The sequence below is a fragment of the Stegostoma tigrinum genome, chromosome 21, assembly GCF_030684315.1.
Source record: "Stegostoma tigrinum isolate sSteTig4 chromosome 21, sSteTig4.hap1, whole genome shotgun sequence".
NCBI lineage: Eukaryota > Metazoa > Chordata > Chondrichthyes > Orectolobiformes > Stegostomatidae > Stegostoma > Stegostoma tigrinum.
This window is the reverse complement of record NC_081374.1, coordinates 4,952,084-4,975,274: the sequence shown is the minus strand read 5'-3', so window position 1 is coordinate 4,975,274 and position 23,191 is coordinate 4,952,084. Positions and strand designations below refer to the sequence as shown.

At 42.2% G+C, this 23,191-nt stretch overlaps 1 protein-coding gene across 4 annotated transcripts in view; it reads right to left on the bottom strand.

Annotated features, from left to right (window-relative positions):
* LOC125462906 (suppressor of tumorigenicity 7 protein homolog) overlaps window positions 1-23,191 on the bottom strand; it is a 160,393-nt gene that overhangs the window by 11,699 nt on the left and 125,503 nt on the right. For all 4 annotated transcript variants that reach the window (XM_048553402.2, XM_048553407.2, XM_048553404.2 and 1 more), the window contains 3 exons: window positions 19,808-19,958; window positions 14,575-14,667; window positions 7,265-7,404 (listed from right to left, as the gene is read on the bottom strand). In XM_048553402.2, the coding sequence (XP_048409359.1) occupies window positions 7,265-7,404; window positions 14,575-14,667; window positions 19,808-19,958 (384 nt within the window). The remainder of the gene's footprint in view (window positions 1-7,264; window positions 7,405-14,574; window positions 14,668-19,807; window positions 19,959-23,191) is intronic.

Below are 23,191 nucleotides of genomic sequence, written 5' to 3'. Positions count from 1 at the left end.
AGTCCTCTTTCCTAACATCTGGGAGTTGCTGCCGAAACTAGGGACAGCTGTCTAATAGAGTAGTTCAGCAATAGCCTAACATTGTCATGCTCATGGAATCATACCTTACAGACAATGTGCCAGACACTACCATCACCATCCTTGGATATAGAGCATAGAACAAAGAACAGTACAGGCCCTTTGGCCCACAGTGTTGTGCCGAATTTTTACCCTTGACCTAAGGTCTATCTAACCTCCACCGCTACCTTATACTATCATCCAAATGCCTATCTAATAGCTGCTTCCATGCCCTGAACGAGGTGGACTCCACTAGCCTCTCCAACAATGCATTCCACACCCCTACCACTCTCTGAGTAAAGAACCTACCTCTGATGTCTCCCCAATATCTACCTCCACTCACTTTAAAATTATGTCCCCTCGTAAAAGCTACCTCCACCCTAGGAAAATGTCTTTGGCTGTCTACTCTACCTATACCTCTGGTGATCTTATACACCTCTATCAAGTCACCTCTCATCCTTCATCATTCTAAACAGAAAAGCCCTAACTCTCTCAACTTTTCCGCGTGAGACCTTCCCTCCATTCCAGGCCACATCCTGGTAAATCTCCTCTGCACCTTTTCTAATGCTTCCACATCTTTCCTGGCATGAGGTGACCAGAACTGGACACAATATTCCGGATGTGGCTGAACCAAGCTTATGTATAGCTGAAGCATAACTTCACGGCTCTTGAACTCAATCCCTCTATTAATGAAAGCTAACACGCCATAAGCCTTCTTAACAACTCCATCCACCTGGGTGGCAGCTTTCAGGGAACTGTGAACATGAATCCCAAGATCCCTCAGCTCCTCCACACTGCCAAGCCAAAAATCCTTCCGTTAACCCCATCTTCTGCTTTCAAGTTTGTCCTTCCAAAATGAATCACCTCACACTTTGTAGGGTTAAAATCCATCTGCCACTTCTCAGCCCAGCTCTGCATTCTATCAAAGGCCCTCTGTAATCTAAAACAGCTCTCCGCACTAACCACAAGGTGATCCAGCTTCGCATTGTCTGTGAACTTGCTAATCCTCCCTTCCACTCCTTTGTCCCAATCATTTACAAAAATCACAAATTGAAGAGGGCCGAGGACAGATCCTTGTGGTACACCACTCGTAACTGAGCACCATGTTCAATATTTTCCATCCACTACCACCCTTTGACTTCTAAGGGTCAGCCAATTCTGAATCCAATCTGCCACATTTCTCCCTATCCCATGCCTCCTTACCTTCTGCAGGAGCCTATCACGGGGAACCTTATCAAACACTTTAATTCATGTACACCACATCCACTGCTCTACCTTCATCCTTGTGTTTGGTCACCTCTTCAAAGAATTCAATAAGGTTTGTGAGACATGATCTACCCCTCACAAATCCAGGCTGACTATCACGAATCAAACTGTGCCTTTCCAAATGATCATAAATCCTGTCTCTCAGAGCCCTTTTCAATAATTTGCCCACCAGTGACGTAAGACTAACTGCCCTGTAATTTCTGAGGTTATCCCTGTACCCGTTTCTAAACAAGGGAATGATGTTTGCCTCTTCCAACCTTCCAGCACTCTACCAGTGGACAGTGAGGGCGAAAAGATCATCGCCAAAGGCCCCACAATCTCGTTCCTCACTTCCCATAGAATCCTTGGATAAAATCCATCAGGCCCGGGGGACTTATTGATCTTCAACTTCCCCAGAATTCCTAGAACTTCATCTTTACTAACATCAACATCCTCTAACTTACCTGCCTGTTTCACAATGTCCTCCTCTACAACTAGGTCTGTCTCAGTTGTGAATACTGAAGAAAAGTATTCATTAAAGACCTCTCCTATCTCTTTAGTCTCTATGCACAAATTCCCTTTACAATCCTTGAGCAGCCCTACCCTTTCTCTAGTCATTCTCTTGTTCTGCACATACTTTTACAAAGCCTTGGAGTTTTCCTTGATCCTATCTGCCAAGGTTTTCTCATACCCCCTCAGAGCTCTCCTAAGCCCTTTCTTCAGCTCCTTCCTGAATAACTTGCATCCCTTTAGAGCCTTTTCCATTCCTCTCTCCCAAACCTTACATAAGCCTCCTTCTTCCTCCTAACCAGTTGTTCGACCTCTCTCTCGAGAACCATGGCTCCCTCACCAACCACATCTTCTCTGCTTGCTCGGGACAAGCATATCGAACACATGTAGTATGCATTTCTTAAACAATCTCCATGTTTCTGTGGTGCTATTCTCTAACTGCATCTGTTCCCAATTTATGTTACCTAGTTCTTGACTAACCAAATTGTAATTACCCTTCCCCCAATTATAAACTTGACCCTGCTGTACGTACCTATCCTTATCCATGACTATCGTGAAAGTAACAGTTATGATCACTACTGCCAAAATGCTCTCCTACCAACAGGTCTAACACTTGGCCCGGTTCGTTGCCAAGCACCAAATCCGAAGTGGCCTCTCCTCGTGTTGGTCTATCTATGTACTGTGTCAGGAATCCTTCCTGACGCACTGGACAAAATCTGCTCCATCTAAACTATTACAACTAAAACGTTTCAAATCAATATTTGGAAAGTTGAAGTAACCCATGACTACAATCCTATGACTTCTGCACCTTACTCTCCCTAACCGCAGTTCCAAATACTGACCCATGCTCCAAGTTCATCCGCTTTATTTCTGGTACTTCTATCATTGAAGTATACACACCTCAAACCATCTCGGTATCTGCAATTACGCTCCATCGACCGCATTTCTTTATAAACCACCTCGCTCCTTGTTATGTCTGTTGGAAGGCCAAACACCTCACCTTCTGAATTATAATTCCGGTTTCCCATCCCCTGCCAAACTAGTTTAAACCATCTCGTACAGCTCTAGCAAACCTTACTCCCAGGATATTTGTGCCCTTCCGGTTCAGGTGCATCCCGTCCTTACTGTACAGGTCCCACCTTCCCCCGAATGTGCCCTAATTATCCACATAATGGAAGCCCTCCTTCCTACACCAGCCCTGTAGCCACGTGTATAGCTGCACTCTCTCCCTACTTCTTAGCTCTTTATCACATGGCACTGGTAGTAATCCAGAGATAGCTACCCTGTTTGTCCTGGATTTCAGCTTCCAACCTAACTCCCTGTACTCGTTTTTCACATTCTCAGTCCTTTTTCTACTCTAAATGTGGCCAAACCAAAGTCTTATACAACTGCAACATGACCTTCCAACTCTTGTACTCAATATCCCATACGATGAAGGAAAGCATGCCGTATGCCTTCTTGACCACTCTATTGACCTGCGTTGCCACCTTCAGCGAACAATGGATCTGAACACCAAGATCTCTCTGTACATCAATGTTCCCCAAGACTTTTCCTTTTACTATATAGTTCGCTCTTGAATTAGATCTTCCAAAATGCAACACCTCGCATTTGCCCAGATTGAGCTCCATCTGCCTTTTATCTGTCCAACTCTCCAGTCTATCTATATTCTGCTGTAATCTCTGACAGTCCCCTTCATTATCTGCTACTCCACCAATCTTCGTGTCATCTGCCAACTTGCCAATCAGACCACCTATACCCAGGAGGCAACACACCATCCTTTCATCTCGTTTGCATCCAGAGAACTACCTGTCTGTGCCTCTTACTACTGAAGCCCCAACTACAATTGCTCTCCTATTCTCCTCCCTTCCCTTCTTTGCCACAGGGTCAGGTCAGGTTCAGCCTGTCCCATCAGCAGGACCACCCAGCAGAGGTAGCAGCACAGTGACATACATTCAGCAGGGAATTGCTCTCGGAGTCCTCAACATTGACTCTAGACTCCGTGAAGTCTCATGGTATCATGTTAAATATGGGTAAAAAAACTTACTGATTATCATATACCATGCTGCCTCAGCTGACAAATCAGTACTCTTCCATGTTGAACAACACTTGAAGGAAGCATTGAGGATGGCAAGGGCACAAAACGTACTCTGGGTGGGAGGATTTCAAATGTCTACCACCAAGGGTGGCTTGGCAGCAGCCCTACTGATCAAGCTGGTCAGGTCCTAAAGGACATAGCTGCTAGACTGGGTCTGGGGCAGGTGGTGAGGGAACCAACAAGAGGGAAAAACATACTTGATCTCATCCTTACCAATCTGCCAGCTGTAGAAACATCTGCCCATGACAGTATCTGTGAGAGTAACTGCTGCATATTCCTTGTGGAAACAGAGTCCTAACTTCACATTGAGAGTAATTTCCGTTTTGTTGTGTGGCACTATCACTGTGCTAAATGGGTCAGGCTTCAAACACATCCAGCAACTGAGCATCCATAAGATGCTGTGGGCCATCAGCAGCAGCAGAATTGTAGTCCAGTACAGTCTGTAACCTCATGGCCCAGTGCATCCCCCAATCAACCATTATTATCAAGCCTGGGGATCAACCCTGGATCAAGAGCAGGAGGAAATGCCAGGAGCAGCAACAGACATACCCAAAAGTGAAGTGTCAATTTGGTGAAGCTGCCAAAGGACTCCTTGCATGGCAAACAGCATAACCAGTCAGTGACAGACAGAGCTATGTAATCCAACAACCAATGGATCAAATCTAAGTTCTGCAGTCCTGCCGCAACCAGTCGAGAATGGTGGCGGACAATTAAACAACTCACTGGAGGAGGACGATCCACAAATATCCCCACGCTCAAAAATAAAAACAGCCCAGCACATCAGTGCAAAAGATAAGGCTAAAATATTTGCAGCAATCTGCTGCCCGTACTGCCATGCGAATGCTCCATCTCAGACTTCTCCAGTGGTCTCGAGCATTACAGAAACTAGTCTTCAGCCAATTTGATTCACTCTACATGATATTAAGAAATGGTTGGAGGCAGTGAATACTGCAAAGGCTATGGGACCTGAAAACATTCCAGCAATAGCGCAGCTGTGTGCCATTGGTGCTCCAGACCTTCTGCTCCCCTAGCCAAGCTCTTCCTGTACAGTTACAACATTGGCATCTACTCAACAATATTGAAAATTGCCTAGGTTATGTGCTGTACACAAAAAGCAGAACAAATCCAATCTGGCCAATTACCATTTCAGTCTACTCTTCGTCATAAGTGATGGTGTCATCAACAGTGCTATCAAGCAGAACCTGCTCAGCAATGCCCAGTTTGGGTTCTGTCAGGGCCACTCAGCTCCTGGCCTCATTGCAGGCTTGGTTCAAACATAGACAAAAAGAGAGGCAGGTTGCAGTGGTGAGGTGAAAGTGACAGCCCTTGACATCAACACTGCACTTGACTGAGTGTGGCATCAGTATGTTTCGGGGGGAAAACTCTCTGCTGTCTGGAGTCATACCTGATACATCAGAAGACAGTTGTGGCTCTCTAAGGTCAGTCATCTCAGCTCCAGGGAGTCACTGCAGGAGTAGCTCAGGGTAGAACACTAAACCTAATCATCTTCAGATGCTTCATCAATATCCTTCCTTCCATAAGGTCAGAATGTCATGCCAATGACTGCACAATGTTCAGCACCATTTGTGACTCCTCAGATGTTCAAGCAGTTCATGTTCAACTGCAACAAATCCCGGGTAATATCCAGTCTTGGGCTGTCAAATGGCAAGTAACCTTCACACTACACAAATGCCAGACAATGACCATTTCAAATAGACAATCTAACCCCACTCTTGACATTGAATAGTGTTACCATCACTGAAACCCCACTATCAACATGGGGTTACCACTGATTAGAAACTCAACTGGACTCTCCACATAAACACAGTGCTTACAAAATCAGGCCTGAAGCTAAGAATACTGCAACAAGTAACTCTCTCTTGACTCCCCAAAGCCTGTCCACCAGGTACAAGTCAGGGGTGTTGGAAAACTCCCCACTTGCCCTAAAAACACTCCAAGAAGCTTGACACCATCCAGTTCAAAGCAGCCTGATTGATTAGCACCATATCCACAAGTTTTCACTCCCTCCACCGCTGATGGTCAGTAGCAGCAGTGTCAACTAACGATTAGATACATTGCAGAAATTCAAAGATTCTTTGCCATCACCTTCCAAACCCATGATCACTTTTGTCTAGAAGGACAAGGGCAACACTTGCATGACAACACCACCACCTGCAAGTTCCCCTCCAAGCCACTCATCACCATGACTTGGAAATATATTGCTGCTCTTTCATTGTTGCTGGGTTCAAATCCTGGAATTCTCTCTCTAAATGCATTGTGGGTCAATCTACAGCACGTGGACTGCAGCAGGTCCAGGGAGGCAGCTTATCACCACCTGCTCAAGGATAACTCAGGACAGGCAATAAATGCTGGCGATGTTCATGTCTTACAAGTATATTTTCTTTAAAATATCCACATCGCTATTGGCTCCCTCTAGATTCCCTTAGTTGCCAAACGATCCATTAACATCCTTCTGTATATTCAAGGATGAAACAGACAAATTCTTCATAAGTATGGGAATCAAGGGTTATGGGAAAGGATAGGAAACAGGATGCAAGGGTGTCAGATCAGACATGATCTGACTGAATGGTGAAGTGGATAGGGAATTGAATGGCCTACTCCAGTTCCTATTTCTCATGGTCTAATGTCAATCTTAAGCGTGCTCACTAACTCAGCACCCAGAACTTTCTAAAGTACAGCATTCCAAAGCTTCAGAATCCCTGAGAGAAGAAACTTTTCCTTATCTGAGCTCCTGAATGGATGATCCTAAGACTATGATTCCAGAGCTCTTGACTCTCCAAATCAGAGAAACAGCCTCTCAAGATAAAATTTGAAGCAAAAGAGAAATTTTGTTGAAACATAAGTTAGTTCCAGAAGAAATTAATGGCAATTACTCTGTTTATTATCCTGGGGAGAGCTGCTGATTTGTGAAAAAGATAGCAAAGATTTCAATAAGAAAACTACAGTTGGCAATGCTCCAGGAGAAACCATCTAGAGCAAAGGTGACATAATTTTTAAATCAGAGATGGGCAGATTTTTGCTAGACAAGAGGATAACTTGTTATAGAACGAAGACAGCCCCATGGAGTTAAGGTATTGAATGGCTATGATCTCATCAAGTAATGAGAACAGGATCAAGTGACTGATTGACCACTTCCTGATCCAAAAAACTAAAATCCATCAGTCTGAACATTTACCCCCACTACCCACCATAAAATGCATAGATGCGTTTTTCAATTTCAGTTTGAGGCATTGATCAAAGTCTTAGCCTTTTAGTTTTTTATGTGCTGCTTACAAAAACAGAGAAACAGAGTAGGCTCACAAGCGAGCACCTGGAAATTTCACTGGCAATACTTACAGCCTTAGCAAAAACGCCCATGAGTTCTGGAAACTGATGTGTGAGGAGCGCCAACATCGCAGTGAATGAACACAGTCCTGCTGTGAACAAGATGAAGAACGGGAGCTCCTTCTTCGGATAAACTGAAACTTCATGGAAAGCTAGATGGACAAAGAACAAAGCATAGTCTTCATTTTTAAAAAGGCCTTGCAAGCTGATGAATAGTAAAGACTTTGTGTACATATCACAAGTAACATTGAAATGGCTGTACTTATTGCCTGTATCTTTATAAGGAAAGTTTGAACAGGGTGGTCCTTTTTTTTCCCATTAAGGCTTTAGAATGACAGGTAATCTTACTGAAACATTCAAGTTCCTGAGGGGCTTGCAAGGTGGATGCTGCAAAGATGTTTCCCCATTTGGGAGAGTCTAGAACTAGTACACAGAGTTTAAAAGAGCAGGGACTTCCCACTGAAGTTGGAGATGTGCAAGATGTGGAATACCATTTTTTTCCCCCTCTGACAGGGTCGTAAGTCTTTGGAACTCTCTTCCAAAGAGTGAAGACAACAGGGTTACTGAACATCTTTACGGGAGAGGTGGATGGAATTTTAACTGACAAGGCAGACAATGGTTATTAGAGGTAGGCAGAAATATGGAATAGAAATCACAACCTTATTGCATGGCGAAGTTTGTTGGGGAGAGGGCTCGAAATGGTCTCGTCCTGCGTCTGATTCGTCTATTCATTGATGGATCCATTTGGACAACATTCACCTACACACAAATAGTTGCACTCCATTGAGTCCCTCACTTTCAGTATCACCATGGTTGATCTGTGTTTTAACTCCAAATGCCTGCCTTAACATCTGAAGATCTACGTGAGATTGGAAGTACTACTTGAGGTGGCATCGACAGCTTGTCACTACACAGAGCTTCACACTTTTGGAATTATTTGAGAGAGAGTTATCCATATTACTCTAAAATGGCCTGCTTTTGAAATTACGGTTATGTTCTGTTGTCGTCATGGGGAAAAAAATCCTCCTGTTCTATTAATTCTTTCAAAAACCTAAAAATCTTAATTGAACCTCTACTTGCCTTCTAAATTAATCTTCAGTTTCAGGGAATTTGTGTAATCGCTCCTCAAACTAATTCTTCAGAGACTTGGTAACGTACAGAGGAATCCACAGTGTACTCCTTTCCAAGCCAATTACATTCTAAGGGACAGTGCTCAGGATGGGACAAGGGTTTTGTGAAGTTGTCAAACTTCCTTTTTTTAATCCTTTTAAAGCAGTTAATTTTCCACTAGCTTTTTGATTATTTTCTGCTCCTGTTTAATATTAAGCATACATATTTCTTGGAGCCCTGTGCCTTTAACCAAGAGCTAGCTTGTTCAAATTATTAACTGTTTGCAATGTTGAGTTTAAGCAGGTCACCTGGTGCCTCAGTCTCAGTGTAGTGAAGATTTTAATGGTTTTGTTCCCTTTAGTGGGGAGACTGATGCCTACACTTACTGTTCTCCTGAACTCCCCAAATGATAAAACAGTGCAATACAAAGTAGTCAGTAATATGAACCAAAGCCATTCTGTTCTGTGTAACTTATCGCAAGCTCACACATGTACAATAAAAGTTATGCTCATCTAAATTGCAACAGTCTTGATCCAAGGGCGTTGCCATTTTCGCAAAGACAATACAGAATTCAGATCAAAAAAACACTTCGGTGAAGATTTGCAGAACCCGGCAGACAATTGCTACCCTACAACCTGTCAGACACAGTCAAACTGAGCCTAAATAGACAGACAAAGAGAAAGCGATTTCTTCTCCGACAGTTACTGTCTCATATCAGTAAGATGAGAAAATTGAAAATCAAGATGCTGCCTGACTGCAGTCATTGCGCCAAAATTCCTGGAACAGGGCATTTTTTCCAGAGAACTTACTTGGTCAAAAAAAGTAAAGGCCAAATGACTCCTTGTGTGGCTGTAGCTGTGTTCTAATCTGGAGTATTACCATATCAAGATTAGAATCTCAATCATTCTGGTCACGAGAACACTCAATCAGGAACAAATAGTTTCCAATCTTTTATCTTCTGTTCTAATAAACAGTTACACCTGAAATTTTAATCTGCAAGTTCTCTTTCAGGCCCTGATGAACTGATTAACTGTTTTCAAACATTATTAGTTCTGACTCTCATTTTTCTTGCCTGCTTGTAAACATTACTTAATAATCTCACATAACAATGCAAATTACTCACAAATTGCTGTTCTTTCTCATTTTTCCTTTTCTGACTTTTGGCCCCAATATTTGCTGAAAAGTTAGGAAATGCCAAAGTTAACGGCTAGATCCGTTTAACATTTTTGCTTGCTGGTCAGCAGCCAGTGTGAGAGGGTGACTGGCAGACAATCTGCTGGGCAGGAATGACTGCTACAATTCAGGCCACAGGCGGAGAGTGGTGAGGAGGGAGAATGGCGAGATTAGGGGAGCGGGGGGAAGCGCACGCTGAAAGAGAAGGTGTTAAAGTAGCTTACAAGGATCTGACTTCAGTGTGTGAGAAACAGGTTTGCTAGAGGCAGGTGGAGGGGGCAGTGGGGTGGTGGCAGTGGTGGAACAGGGGGAGGGTCAGACAACTGCAGGGGTTACCAGGCAAATTGTCCTGTTCCCTCAGACATTCACAACATTTGAATCCAGCCATTCCTCATTTCTTGGTCCTTTAGTTGATGGGTCTCGGTGACCCTGGGTAACCTGTCTGTAGTCATGGAACTTCAAACACAACTGCAATTTGGATGTGTATGGCTTCATTAAGATCCATATCAGAAATCCATTTTTGCAGAGAGCAAGTTAGTCACCACCGCCAACCCCAATAAAAGACCATAAGGTACAGCAAAATGAGGTCATTTGGCCTCTCGAGCCTTCTCCACCATTTGACCATGGCTGAAATGTTTCTCAACCATATTCTCCTGCCTTCTCCTTGTAACTCTTGATCTCATTACTAATTGAGAACCTATCTGTCTTAAATACACTCAATGACTTGGCCTCCACAGCCATCTGCGGCAATGAGTTCCACAGATTCACCACGGTCTGGCTGAAGGAATTCTTCCTCAACGAATTCTAAAGTGTCGTCTTTTCACTGAGGCTGTGTCCTCAAGCCCTAGTACCTCCTACTAATGGAAACATCTTTTTCACATCCAATCTATCCAGTCCTCACATCATTCTGTAAGTTTCAAACGGATTCTCCCCTCACCCTTCTGAACTCCACGGAGTTCAGACCCAGAGTCCTTAACCACTCCTCAGATGACAACTCCATCATCCCCAAGATCATTCTTGTTAAGCTCTTCTGACCACCTCCAAGGCCAGCATATCCTTCCTCAGATACAGTGCTCAAACTGCTCACAATATTCCAGGTGCAATCTGACCAGAGCCATATATGGCCGCAGTAGTGAGTCTCTGCTCTTGTATTCAAGCTCTTTTGGAATGAATGCTAACATTGCATTTGCTTTTCTGTCAGTTGAACTTGCATGTTAATCTTAAGAGAATCCTGAACTAGTACTTCAATGTCTCCTTGTGCTTCAGATTTCTGAAGCCTTTCCAAGTTTAGAAAACAATGTACCACTATTGTTCCTACCAAAGTGAATTACCTTCCACTTTCCCCACGTTGTTTTCCACCAGCCACTCCTTTGCCACTCTCCTCGCGTCCCCCACGACCTTCTGAAGCCTTTCTGCTTCCTCAATACTATCTGCCCAACCACTTATTATGTTGTGTTAGTCAATAGTGAAGGGCTTTGGTAAGATGAATGGGGAAAATTTCCTCTCGTCAGTAGCTACATCTCACGAATTTAAGATAGATCAATAGAAAGGGTTTAAGCATATTTTGTTTAATATCATTATTCTGGGCATGGAAAACAAAACTGATCAGAAAAACAGTGGCGACAACAAAACAAAACGGATTACTTATCCAGAATTTTCAGCACAGAGCCAGTCCTTTTCCCACACTACATCCTCTCACCCTGTTCTAATCGTTTCCCTGTCATGTCAAATTGTGTTTTCCGTTTAATGCACCTACTACCTTAACTACTACATCCAGTAACAAGTTTCACGTTCTCACCTCTCCTTGAATAAAGAATTGTTCTTAAACTCCCTGTCTGATTTATTAGTAATTGTTTGAGATTTACTACCACTAATTCTAAACTCCTCAAGTGGAATCATCACCTCTACGCCAAACCTATCAAGCATCTTCTTAATTTTAATGACTTCTACCAGGCCACCTCTAAGATACGATGCTTTCTTAAAGGGAGAAGAGCAAAAAAATCAAGACTGTTCAGTCTTGTAGTAATAGTTTCCTTCACTTTTTGTTCAAAAACCGATGGGTCAGGCCCTTCAATGAGCAGACACAGGCACCGTCAACTGGTCCCGTTCTGTGATACGGCATTCTACCATCCTTAGGAATTGGGGAAAAATGGAGAGAAGACAGTGATGTTTTGATCCATCAAGAAGAAACTTCATGCTTTACTGTCATGTCCCGTTCCATTCAAAAGAAAGGGTGAACACTTCCCTTTCAGTTCTTTTAAGTGTTGTTCTTACATTGGAAACAACAGATGAAGTGATTGGTATTATAATTGCAATTTTCAAACCAGCTTGTGGCTGTGATTGTATAGACAAGAGTAGGAAAAAGTGGTGCTAGAAACCTGACAGATTTGCTGTTTTTTAAAGTTGGTGGTAGCTGGCCACATTTCCAACTTCCTTCACTCAGGGTATTGTTAAAATATGGAACTCACTGTCATACGAGTATACTCAAGTCGGACACGTGAGTTTTTAAAACTTCATGGGACATGGGCTCATGTGCATTTATTATCCATCCCCAATTGTCCTCGACCTAAGGAGCTGGCTGGGCCATTTCTGAAGACAGTTCAGATTCAACCACACTGCCGTCACACTGGTAAACTAGGTAAAGGGCATCAGTGAGTGAGCCAGACAAGTTTTCACAATTATTGATAACAGTTGTTGCAGGCAACATTCCTGAGACTAGCTTTATATTCCACATTTTATTGCTTAAATTCATCTTTCATCAGCCTCTGTAGTGGGATTTGAACTCATGACTCCAGAGCATTAGTCTGGGCCTCTGGTTTACTCAGTGTGGTATTGGAACTTCACCATCGTCTGCCACCTTAGGAAACAGTAGTGTCATGATGACTGAAAAAGATGAGGCAGGGTGACAGGTGCTGTGTGTGGAACAAAAATGCCAGTACACACCAGTTGGGCAGAACAGCTTGCTGCAGAGCTGTAAACTGGAATCAATTCCCACATGTTGGGCTGAATTAACACAGTTGAGAAGCAATGTTCCTTCATGGTATTAATTAAACTATAAAGAGCTGAAGCTGTTCTTTTCAGAAGAAATCAGTCCCTTGGGGGGTGCTTTGTCTGAAGGCAATGAGATCATCATCTTAATCGAGTGACCATTTGACCCAATGTCTCAGGTAGGAATTTACTTTCTACTGAAGCAACAACTGCTCAGAAACAGGAGATCACAATCCCACGATCCATTTCTGAGATGTCTGTGAGGGTCTCCCACAGACGCATCAAACTCCATCAACAGACAAACACATGCATTCTCCCAACCACCATATATAAACAAGAGGAGAGTGGATCTGCCTGTCCTTAACTAGAAATACAGTGTACAACTAAAACCAAATACCAACCTTGAACGCCGAGGTGGAGAGTTTAGCAAATTCAGTACACTGTGAATACCAAGAGTTCCTGGTCTCTGTTGGAATTTGTACCTGTGCCCTGAAGCAATTCCTTTCCAAGCTAAAGCACAGAACCAAAGCTCCCACACTGATAAAGCACAGATTTTAAACTTCATAATAATACAATAAGCCATTAAAATAACTTAAATTTTATGAAGGGCACCTAAATCTTACCTTACTCAATGAGTGATTAAAATTATCACTTAGCTTGACTGATTGTAATTTTAAATTTATTTGCACAATAGTAAAACCGTGCACCATTTTCTTCTGCAGTATGCCAAGAATTTTCATTGGGAATTGTCTGCACATTTTCGACTTAATTACAGGAGAAAAGTTCAAAGCTAAACTTGCAAAAGTAAACCATTTTTCTTTGCTTTTTTAGCCATTTTCATCAAACAATTATGAGCCCATAATCCTAATTTTAAGCAAAACAATTTTACATTTTTATATTGCAAAGCTGCAGAGTGAGAATGTCCCTCTCTAATGGTGGGGAATTGGAATAGAAAGGTTGCAGCAAAGACTCAAAAGCACAGTTGGAAAAGGCTTGCAAAAGCAGACAGGAAGGTGGTAAGTCTGGGGGGAGTTAGTGATAAAGTCTCAGAGGACAGGGGTACCATGTTTAACAATGGAGGCTGCCAGTGATGTAACAGCGGAGATAAGGCATTTATTTGTGAGTTACTGGTAGAGAAAACAAGAGAAAGAAGGGTGCAACTAACAAACACAGAAAAACTTTCACTTATATAACTCTGTTTATATCCAAAAGGATGTCCTTTGCAGCCAATTAATTAGTCAAAAAATGCAGTCTTTGATGTTAGATAACCAATGCAGCAATCAATTTGCACTCAAGATACAACAAATAACCAAGATCAATGACGAGTTAATCTGCATTTAATTTTTGGTGCTGGTTGAGGGGAGAATGCTGCTTGAGACAATGGGGAACTTTCCTAGGTAACAAGGTGTAGAGGTGGATGCACACATCAGGCCAAGCAGCATCAGAGGAGCAGGGAAGCTGACGTTTTGGGTCTAGGCCCTTCAGTAATTTACTGCTCCTCTGATGCTACTTGGCCTGCTGTGTTTATCCAGCTCTACACCTTGCTATCTCAGATTCTCCAGCATTTGCAGTTCCTACTCATCCCGGGGAACGTTTCTGCTCTTTTCTGAACAGTGCCACAGAATTTAGAAAGGCAGACAGAAAGTCTTCAACATCTAATTTATAAGCTGGCACCTCCAATTCACTCAATATCACACTGACCATAATTATATGCACATTCTGTAGATGTGGGGGTGGGAGAGGTGAATGATAGAGCAGTTGGGCATTTCAGAGATGAGAGAAGAATTTGTACATTCTGGATGAGTTGCAGCTTGTAGAGGTGGAAGTAGCTGGGAAACATTTGATAAATTGAGCTTTGAGATGATACAAGCATGAATCAAGTTCAGCAGTGTAGAAGTGGATGTAACAGCAGGTAGAGTAGGAACATAACACACGCTACTAGTTTACTACAGCATGACAGTTACTTTTTACAAACTTTATTCAAGGTTTAATTTACTGGAAGAGTAAAGAAACATTCATCAAGGTATAAAAGAATGGATCATGGAACATACATGGCAGTAACTCTCGGTCTGCTGTTTCTGTGCAGCTGGGGTATGGATAGAAAAGATGACCTTTCTCCAAGGGATAGGGGATCATTCGAAAAGCTGAAAGTAGAACAGTAACACAGATAAGATACATGGTATTCAGTGTAATAAACCACAGATGTTCCAGCAATGCAGAGGTCTCCAGAGTGAATGATTCTCTCCTTGAGAGATCCCATGTATTAGCAATCATAACAAAATAAATGGTTCTAGCTTTAAATAACTGACCCTCAGACAAGCTAAGCTTTGTTAAGTGCCACGGGTCTGAGAGGCTGAAGGAATAGCATCTACATAACCTGTTGAAGTGATAGTTATAGAGATGTACACCATGTTCACCCTTCGGTCCAACTCATCCAATGCCAACCACATTTCCTAAGTAGATCTATTCCCATTTGCCAGTATTTGGTCCATATCCCTCTTATTTTTATACCCAACTAAATGCCTTTTAAATGTTGTAATTGTACTGGCCTCCACCACTTCCTCTGGCAGGTCACCTATCAGCCTCCGACTCTCCAGGGAAAATAGCCCCAGTCTATCATCCTCTACCTATAGCTCAAGCCCTCTAACCCCGGCATGAGAAAAGTCTTTACCACCCTCTCTAACTGAAACTCCATTTTCAAGGGACTATGAACCTGCACTCAAAGGTCTCTGTTTGGCAACAGTCCCCAGGACCTTAACTCAAAATTAAAAGCAATTGTAGGATTTGTTAATTTTATCATTGCTCAAAATTGTTTTGCAGCTTCTATTAGTCTACTCCTATTTTATGTTACTGAGGTGTAAACTGACCAAACTTCAGCTGCATCCTTCACTTCACACCTTCTAAAGGTCCATTCAACAGCTCATTCAAGAAAGACCTATCAACAGAAAAAATAACAATCACCGTACTTCCAATATGTTATTCCGTACACAGCGAAATCCCACTATCTGTTTTACTGGGTGACATTTGTTGAAGGAATGATATTAGCCATAGCAGGAGAACATATTCTCTTCGTGTCAAATGATGGCAGTTTATTTAACATTGTCCATGCAATTTCGACAATGATACTGCCTAAGAATGGTACCCCGACTCACAATGAATTCTATCAAGCAGGTGTTAACATGAGTTGTTCTCACTCAGGAATGCTTCAGGTGCCACAAGTGGAAAAGCATGTATGCCTCCTAGCACTAATGATCTCACTAAATAAACAGAACAATTCAACTAATGGGCACAAACTGTGCAAAATAAGCACAAACTTCTTTTCTTGCACACATTAACTTAAAGAGCTCTGCGTCCAGATGCAACCAGTAGCTTCCAAACCTACCACCTCAGCAGACAGAAAGAAACACTGTCACTGGCAAGATTCCCTCCAAAATCACACACCCTCCTGTCTGGGAATCTTATATCATCAATCCCATGTCCTGGAAACTTTCTCCTTACCAACCATGGAAAAGTTGGAGGGGTGTTGTGTGGGTTGGGGTTAGTTACAGAGACAACAAGGCAAAACCTTGGAGGGGTTTAAAAACAAAGTCAAGACATTTGAGGCACTCAGCCAAAGGTTGCCAATGTTGAACACAAATTAAACAGAAAGACCACTTCAGTCAAAATATTTTCTTCTTCCTTCAGGCTGACTTGCTACATATTTTCTTTCTTTTCTCTGTACATCTGTCAATAGTCTAGTTTGCACTGTTCAGAATATATTGTAAGGAAACTGAAGAAATTGTTTCAAGTTTCCAAGTCTCCATATCCCAAATAAAATCCAGCCAATGCATCAACCTATAGATTATACTGACTGATATTTATGGAAATAAGTTTTACCTTGAGCAAGTGTTTTGTGGTTTCTCAGTTGAGGGAAAATCTGGACTTAAATTGCCTAGTTAAGTTTTCGATCAGAATGCAAAACACACCCTTCTAATTTATCCTCTGAACATAAATTCACTTCAGTCAATATATACGTACATAACAAAATGGCAACAAATGCACATCAGACAGAATGCATCTGTTAGCATGTACTAAACACCACCCAATAAAACTAATCCATCCCACAGAAATCCCTTGAGCTTTTACAGCCCCTGATTACCAGTCATTAAGGTTGAGAAGAAACGGCATTGAAATTTGCATTCTAAAAAAAACTCACCATCCTCCAAGACACAATTACGCACCCTCCCATCACCCAGCCAGCTGAAACTGCCTTTAATCAAATTTCTGAGGCCCATGTTTACAGTGCCCTTGGGCTTTGTGTACAGGAAGGAAACAGAGTGTGTTTATGTGAAGAAGAGTGGTAAAAGAATGTTGAGGTGCTGATGGGACCGAATGAGCAAGTGGTTTATGATGATTTATTGGCAACAAAGGAGGGGGATAGCTGAGTAATTGGAGAGAGATTGTGAAACCAGCTTTTAAGTATTGTATTGCCACAGTTTTTCCCATCCTGGTAAGGCCACCAAATTGTATTTAAAAAGAGAGTTCATTCAATACTGAGTAAAGTAGGATTCAGTTGAAATCCACCTCCCCTCAGATGACATAAATCGTCACAGACTGAGAAAACACGTGCAGTGATGTCCAGTTTCATCTCCAGTGATGCATGCTATTCAAAAAGGAAAAGTAGGGAAGTTGTACTGGTCTCTATTTATGTTTAAATCAACATCTCCACAACAGTTAAGTCTGCTCAACACTGTTAATGGTGCCTGGTGGGGTACAAATTAGTGACCATGTTTCGTTACAGTTCAAAATGACTTCATTTGCTGTAAAATGCGCTGGGGCCCAAGAGCACTGAAGATTTTGCGTAACTGCAAGTTCTTTCTTTTTAAATTCTGGTTCTATGCATGTATTCTAAAATATTGCAGATGGCAAAACGTCAACCACACTGGTGTGGGACTAGATTCATATACAGGCAAGACTAGGTAAGGAAGACCATAAGACATAGGAGTGGATGTAAGGCCATTCGGCCCATCAAGTCCACTCTGCCATTTAATCATGGCTGATGGGCATTTCAACTCCACTTACCCGCACTCTCCCCGGAGCCCTTAATTCCTTGTGAGATCAAGAATTTATCAATCTCTGCCTTGAAGGCATTTAACGTTTCGGCCTCCACTACGCTCTGTGGCAATGAATTCCACAGGCCACCACTCTCTGGCTGAAGAAATGTCTCATCTCCATTCTAAATTTACCCCCTCTAATTTTAAGGCTATGCCGTGGGTCCTAGTCTCCCCGCCTAACGGAAACAACTTCCCAGTGTCCACTCTTTCTAAGCCATGCGTTATCTTGTAAGTTTCCATTAGATCTCCCCTCAACCTTCTAAACTCTAATGAGTACAATCCCAGGATCCTCAGCCGTTCATCGTACATTAAACCTACCATTCCAGAGATCATCCGTGTGAATCTCCGCTGGACACCCTCCAGTGCCAGCATGTCCTTCCTGAGGTGTGGGGCCCAAAATCGGATGCAGTATTCTAAATGGGGCCTAACTAGAGTTTTATAAAGCCTCAGAAGCACATCACTGCTTTTATATTCCAACCCTCTTGAGATAAGTTACAACATTACATTTGCTTTCTTAATCATGGACTCAACCTGCAAGTTAACCTTTAGAGAACCCTGGACTAGCACTCCCAGATCCCTTTGTACTTCACTTTATAAATTTTCTCACTGTTTAGAAAACAGTCCATGCCTGTTTTCTTTTTTCCAAAGCGCAAGACCTCGCATTTGCTCACTTTGAATTTCATCAGCCATTTCCTGGACCACTCTACTAAACTGTCTAAATCTTACTGCAGCTCTCCACTTCCTCAGTACTACCCGCCTGTCCACCTAAATTTGTACCATTGGCAAACTTCACCAGAGTGCCCCCAGTCCCTTCATCCAGATCATTAATATAATAAAGTGAACAGCTGAGACCCAACACTGAACCCTGTGGGACACCACTTGTCACCGGTTGCCATTCCAAAAAAGAGCCTTTTATCCCAATTCTCTGCCTTCTGTCAGGCAGCCAATCCTCAATTCAAGCCAGTAGCTCACCTCAAACACCATGGGACCTCACCTTGCTCAGCAGCCTCCCGTGAGGCACCTTATCAAAGGCCTTTTGGAAGTCTAGATAGTTAACATCCACTGGGTTTCCCAGGTCTAATCTACCTGTTACCTCTTCAAAGAATTCAAACAGGTTTGTCAGGCACGACCTCCCCTTACTAGATCCATGCTGACTTATTCTAATCCGATCCTGCACTTCCAAGAATTTAGAAATCTCATCCTTAACAATGGATTCGAGAATTTTACCAACAACCGAGGAAGATAACTTTCCTATGTATACAAGAAAACTGTGTGGGGTTTTGGAACAATCATTGTCACTTTTACGATATGCTTCCTCCCCACGGTTTGATAAATTAAAAAATTTTTAAGAACGACTAGGATTTGAACTCAAAAAATCCAGATGATTAGACCAGTTACTAATCCAGTAACCTAACTACTGTATTACAATACCCATACATTCATCCTTATAACCAACCAAGACTCCTCACCAGGAGTTATTGGATATGACGTTCACACACGCCACACCACATCACCCTGCACCCCCGAATCCTAGCAAAACCCTATTATGTGTACTTCCTCAAGTAGCTAAAGGATCCAAATGGCAGGGTGGGATCTCATCCTTCAGGTCTTTTCCAGTGTATTTGGCAGTTCTGTCAACCTCTGGGTCGCAGTAGCTTAATTATTATTCTACTGGACTTGCAAACCAGAGATTCAGAGTTGAATACATAACACAGGACTGATGTTGATAACGTTCAATATGGAACAACCACTGGCAAAGGAATAAGTGGCCAAACATTTCTGTGATGACTCTATGTCGATTTTATCTATGCCCACAGTTCCTAGCTCAAAAATAGCACATAAATCGCAGCCTCATAAATATTGCCATTAAAATATAAACAACCAACATGGCTAGTGTGAAAAGTAAAATACTGCTCAATACTTTCTTTTAAACCAAATAAAGGTCTCGGAAACCTTGATCCAAGATTATTCTCTTCAACGAATCTCCCAATAAAGAATCACATGCTAGAAAATAATCACATCAGCCAGAGGTTTAAAACTCAGGAAAACCCTTCGCATTTCTTGTTAAATCTTCATTACAAAAACAGCATGAGGCTCAGAGTATTCAGGGCATCCAATTAAACAAGATCACTCGAAAATCGCTTTGAATTAGGTTAGTGAGCTTTGACATGAACAGCAAAAGGATACTTACTGCCTTCCCACGTACAGTGCAATAGGTTAAGGGCCCCCTCTACCCTCTTCCAGTGTTGAAGATGAAAGAAAGCATATGCTATTGCTTCACTGTCTCCCCGCTTCAGAATGTGTTCTGGTGGTAAAATTAAACTTTTCATTTCTAGTAAATACTGAAGGGAAAAAAATGGGACAAGATTTTTAAAAACCGATTAGTTGTTAAAGAGAGCAAAAGACAGGTGACATAACTGAGTACAAACTTTAAATATATGGGGACAGGAAGGTTTAAAAAAAAGATTATATTAGGAATATGCACAAATTCAGAAGTCAAGGAACATTATGATTAAAAGTTTATTTTTCCTAATTTGTCACACCATGCCCGTGTGCAATGACCAACTTTCACACAAATTAGATATTTATTATTTGGTTTTGATACAACCATAAATGTCAGCCAATGCAAAATCAATTTTAGAGTTGTGAAACTCTCACCCTTTTGACTTTGGACGTCTCCCGTTCATGACTCATTCTCATTCCTCCCTCCTCTTGTATACTTCAATCTACACCATTTCTCCTCCCTTCCTTATTTTAGAAGCTCTCACTCTTCCCTCCAAAGATGTCTGGAATGCCATCTACAACTGGTAATTTTTACAATGAATGTCTCTGACCTCATGAAACAACATAGCGCTAACATGAAGAGCTACACAACCTTGCAAACTTGATTTTAGCTGCACACTATTTTCTTGTATGGACATAACTATTAAGTTGTAGTTCTTTTGTGATTGAATTTTTAAGACTGTGGAACTATACTTGACTAATCTTATAACCTTTGGTTACAAGTTAAAAAAAGGTGTAACAAGGTGTGGGCAATGATCCCGACCTTAAACATCCAAGAAACTGTGAATGTGTTGCCAATTTCCATACTACAGCAAAGACCTCAAGGCTCATAAACTTTACAAATTATATACATGTGGCAATGCTGAGTCTCGGTAGTACAATGTGTTTAGGGTATGATATATTAACTTGTAGCATGATATAAAGTATTTAAAAAGCTTGCATTTACATAGCACTTTTCGCAGCTTTCCAACTAATAAAGTAATTTCAAAAAGTGTAGTCACTGTTATAATGTAGGAAACAACAGCCAATTTTTGCACACCAAGCTCCCATGGACAGTGTGATAATGACCACACAACATAGAACAGTGCAGCACAGTACAGGCCCTTCAGCCCACAATATTGTGCTGACCTATTATCCTACTCTTAAGATCAAAACTACCCTGCATACCAGGACAACAAAATGTGAGGCTGGATGAACACAGCAGGCCAAGCAGCATCTCAGGAGCACAAAAGCTGACGTTTCGGGCCTGGACCCTTCATCAGAGAGGGGGATGGGGTGAGGGTTCTGGAATAAATAGGGAGAGAGGGGGAGGCGGACCAAAGATGGAGAGAAAAGAAGATAGGTGGAGAGAGTATAGGTGGGGAGGTAGGGAGGGGATAGGTCAGTCCAGGCTACCCTGCATATCCTTCATTTTACAATCATCCAAGAGTCACTTAAAATGTCCCTAATGTATCTGACTCTGCTACCACTGCTGGCAGTGCATTCCACGCACCCACCACTCTCTGTGTAAAGAACCTATCTCTGACTTCTCCCCTATACCTTCCTCAAATCACCTTATAATTGTGCCCTCACGTGGCAGTTGTTTCCACCCTGAGAAAAAGTCTCTGAGAATCCACTCTATCTATGCCTCTCATTATAGTGTACACCTCTATCAAGTCACCTCTCATCCTTTTTCACTCCAATGAAAAAAGCCCTAGCTCCCTCAACCTTTCCTCATAAGACCTGCCCTCCAGTCGAGGCAGGATCCTGGTAAATCTCCTCTGCACCCTCTCTAAAACGTCCACATCTTTCCTATAATGAGGCGACCAGAACTGAACACAATATTCCAGATAATCTGTTTTTGTGAAGTTGCTGAGGGATAACAACTGTCTAGCACTCCAATGATAATTTGTCTGCTCTTCAAAGCTTTTGTATCCATTGCAGCAGTCACATGGGGGTTCCGCTCATTTGAAAAATGACACCTCACACTACGCAACACTCCCTCAATACAGCACAGGGAGCATTAGCCTTCATTAATGTCCTGGGGGTAGGCTTGAATCAGAGTAATACAGCACAGAAACAGACCCTTTGGCCCAACTTGTCCACACCAACCAGGTTTCCTAAACTGATCTAGTCTCATTTGCCTACATTTGGCCTATATCCCTCAAAACGTTTCCTATCCATGCACCTTTTAAATGCTCTAATTGTACTCACCTCCATCACTTCCTCTGGCTGCTCGCCCTTTAGATGCGCCACCCTCTGTATGAAAGGTTGCCTCAGGTCCCTTTTAAACCTTTTCCTTCTCACCTTAAGACTATGCCCTCTAGTTTTGGACTCCCCTACCCTGGGGAAAAGACTTTGTCTATTCACCTTATCTATGTGTCTTGTGATTTTACAAATCACAACCACCTACACTTCAGGGGAAAATGTCCCAGTGTGTCATTATAACACAAAAACCATCCAGTCTCATCAACATCCTTATAAATCTTCACTGCACCCTTTCCAGTTGAACAACATCCTTCCTATAGCAGGGTGACCACTACTGCACACAGCATTCCAAATGTGCCCTTACCGATGTCTTGTACAGCCATAACGTGACATTCAATCGGTACTCAAGGCTCTGACTGATGAAGCCAAACATGCCAAATACCTTCTTCACTGCCATGTCTACCTATGATGCCAGTTTTAAGGCACGATGTACCTGCAGCCCTAAATCCTGCTGTTCAACACCACTCCACAGGGCCCTACTATTAACTATCTTGGTCCTGCCCAGCTTTGTTTTGCCAACTGTAACACCGACATTTCTGTGAATTAAACTCCATCTGCCATTCTTTGGCTCACGTGACCAGAACTTTGAGGCTGAGAGAACATTATAAAGATGCTTATAAATACTGTGCTTTAAATGACAGTAATGAACTCGCAGTTTATTTTTGCAGTTAAAAGCTCAACACTCTGATGCGATCTTTCTCTCAACCAGAATGTGAGATCCATTTCTTCCTTTGCGGTAGTCTCTCCACCTTGCACTCCCTTTGCCAAAAAGGTTATAAACTTCAACAACCGTTTGCATTAAAACATTTTCTTGGCCTCAATTTCACACTCACGGGAACGATTTTAATTTGATTTCCACGCTGAAGAGACATAATTTCTCTCTTTGATCCCATCAAATGCCATTGCATAATCTGATGGCAAACTTCACCATTAAAATCATACTCACTGTACCAAAGCCACAATAATAATCCAAACTGAATAATAAAAATGAAAAGTTCTAAATCTGTAACTTGAACAGATTATTAGCCAGATTATTAGTAAAGAG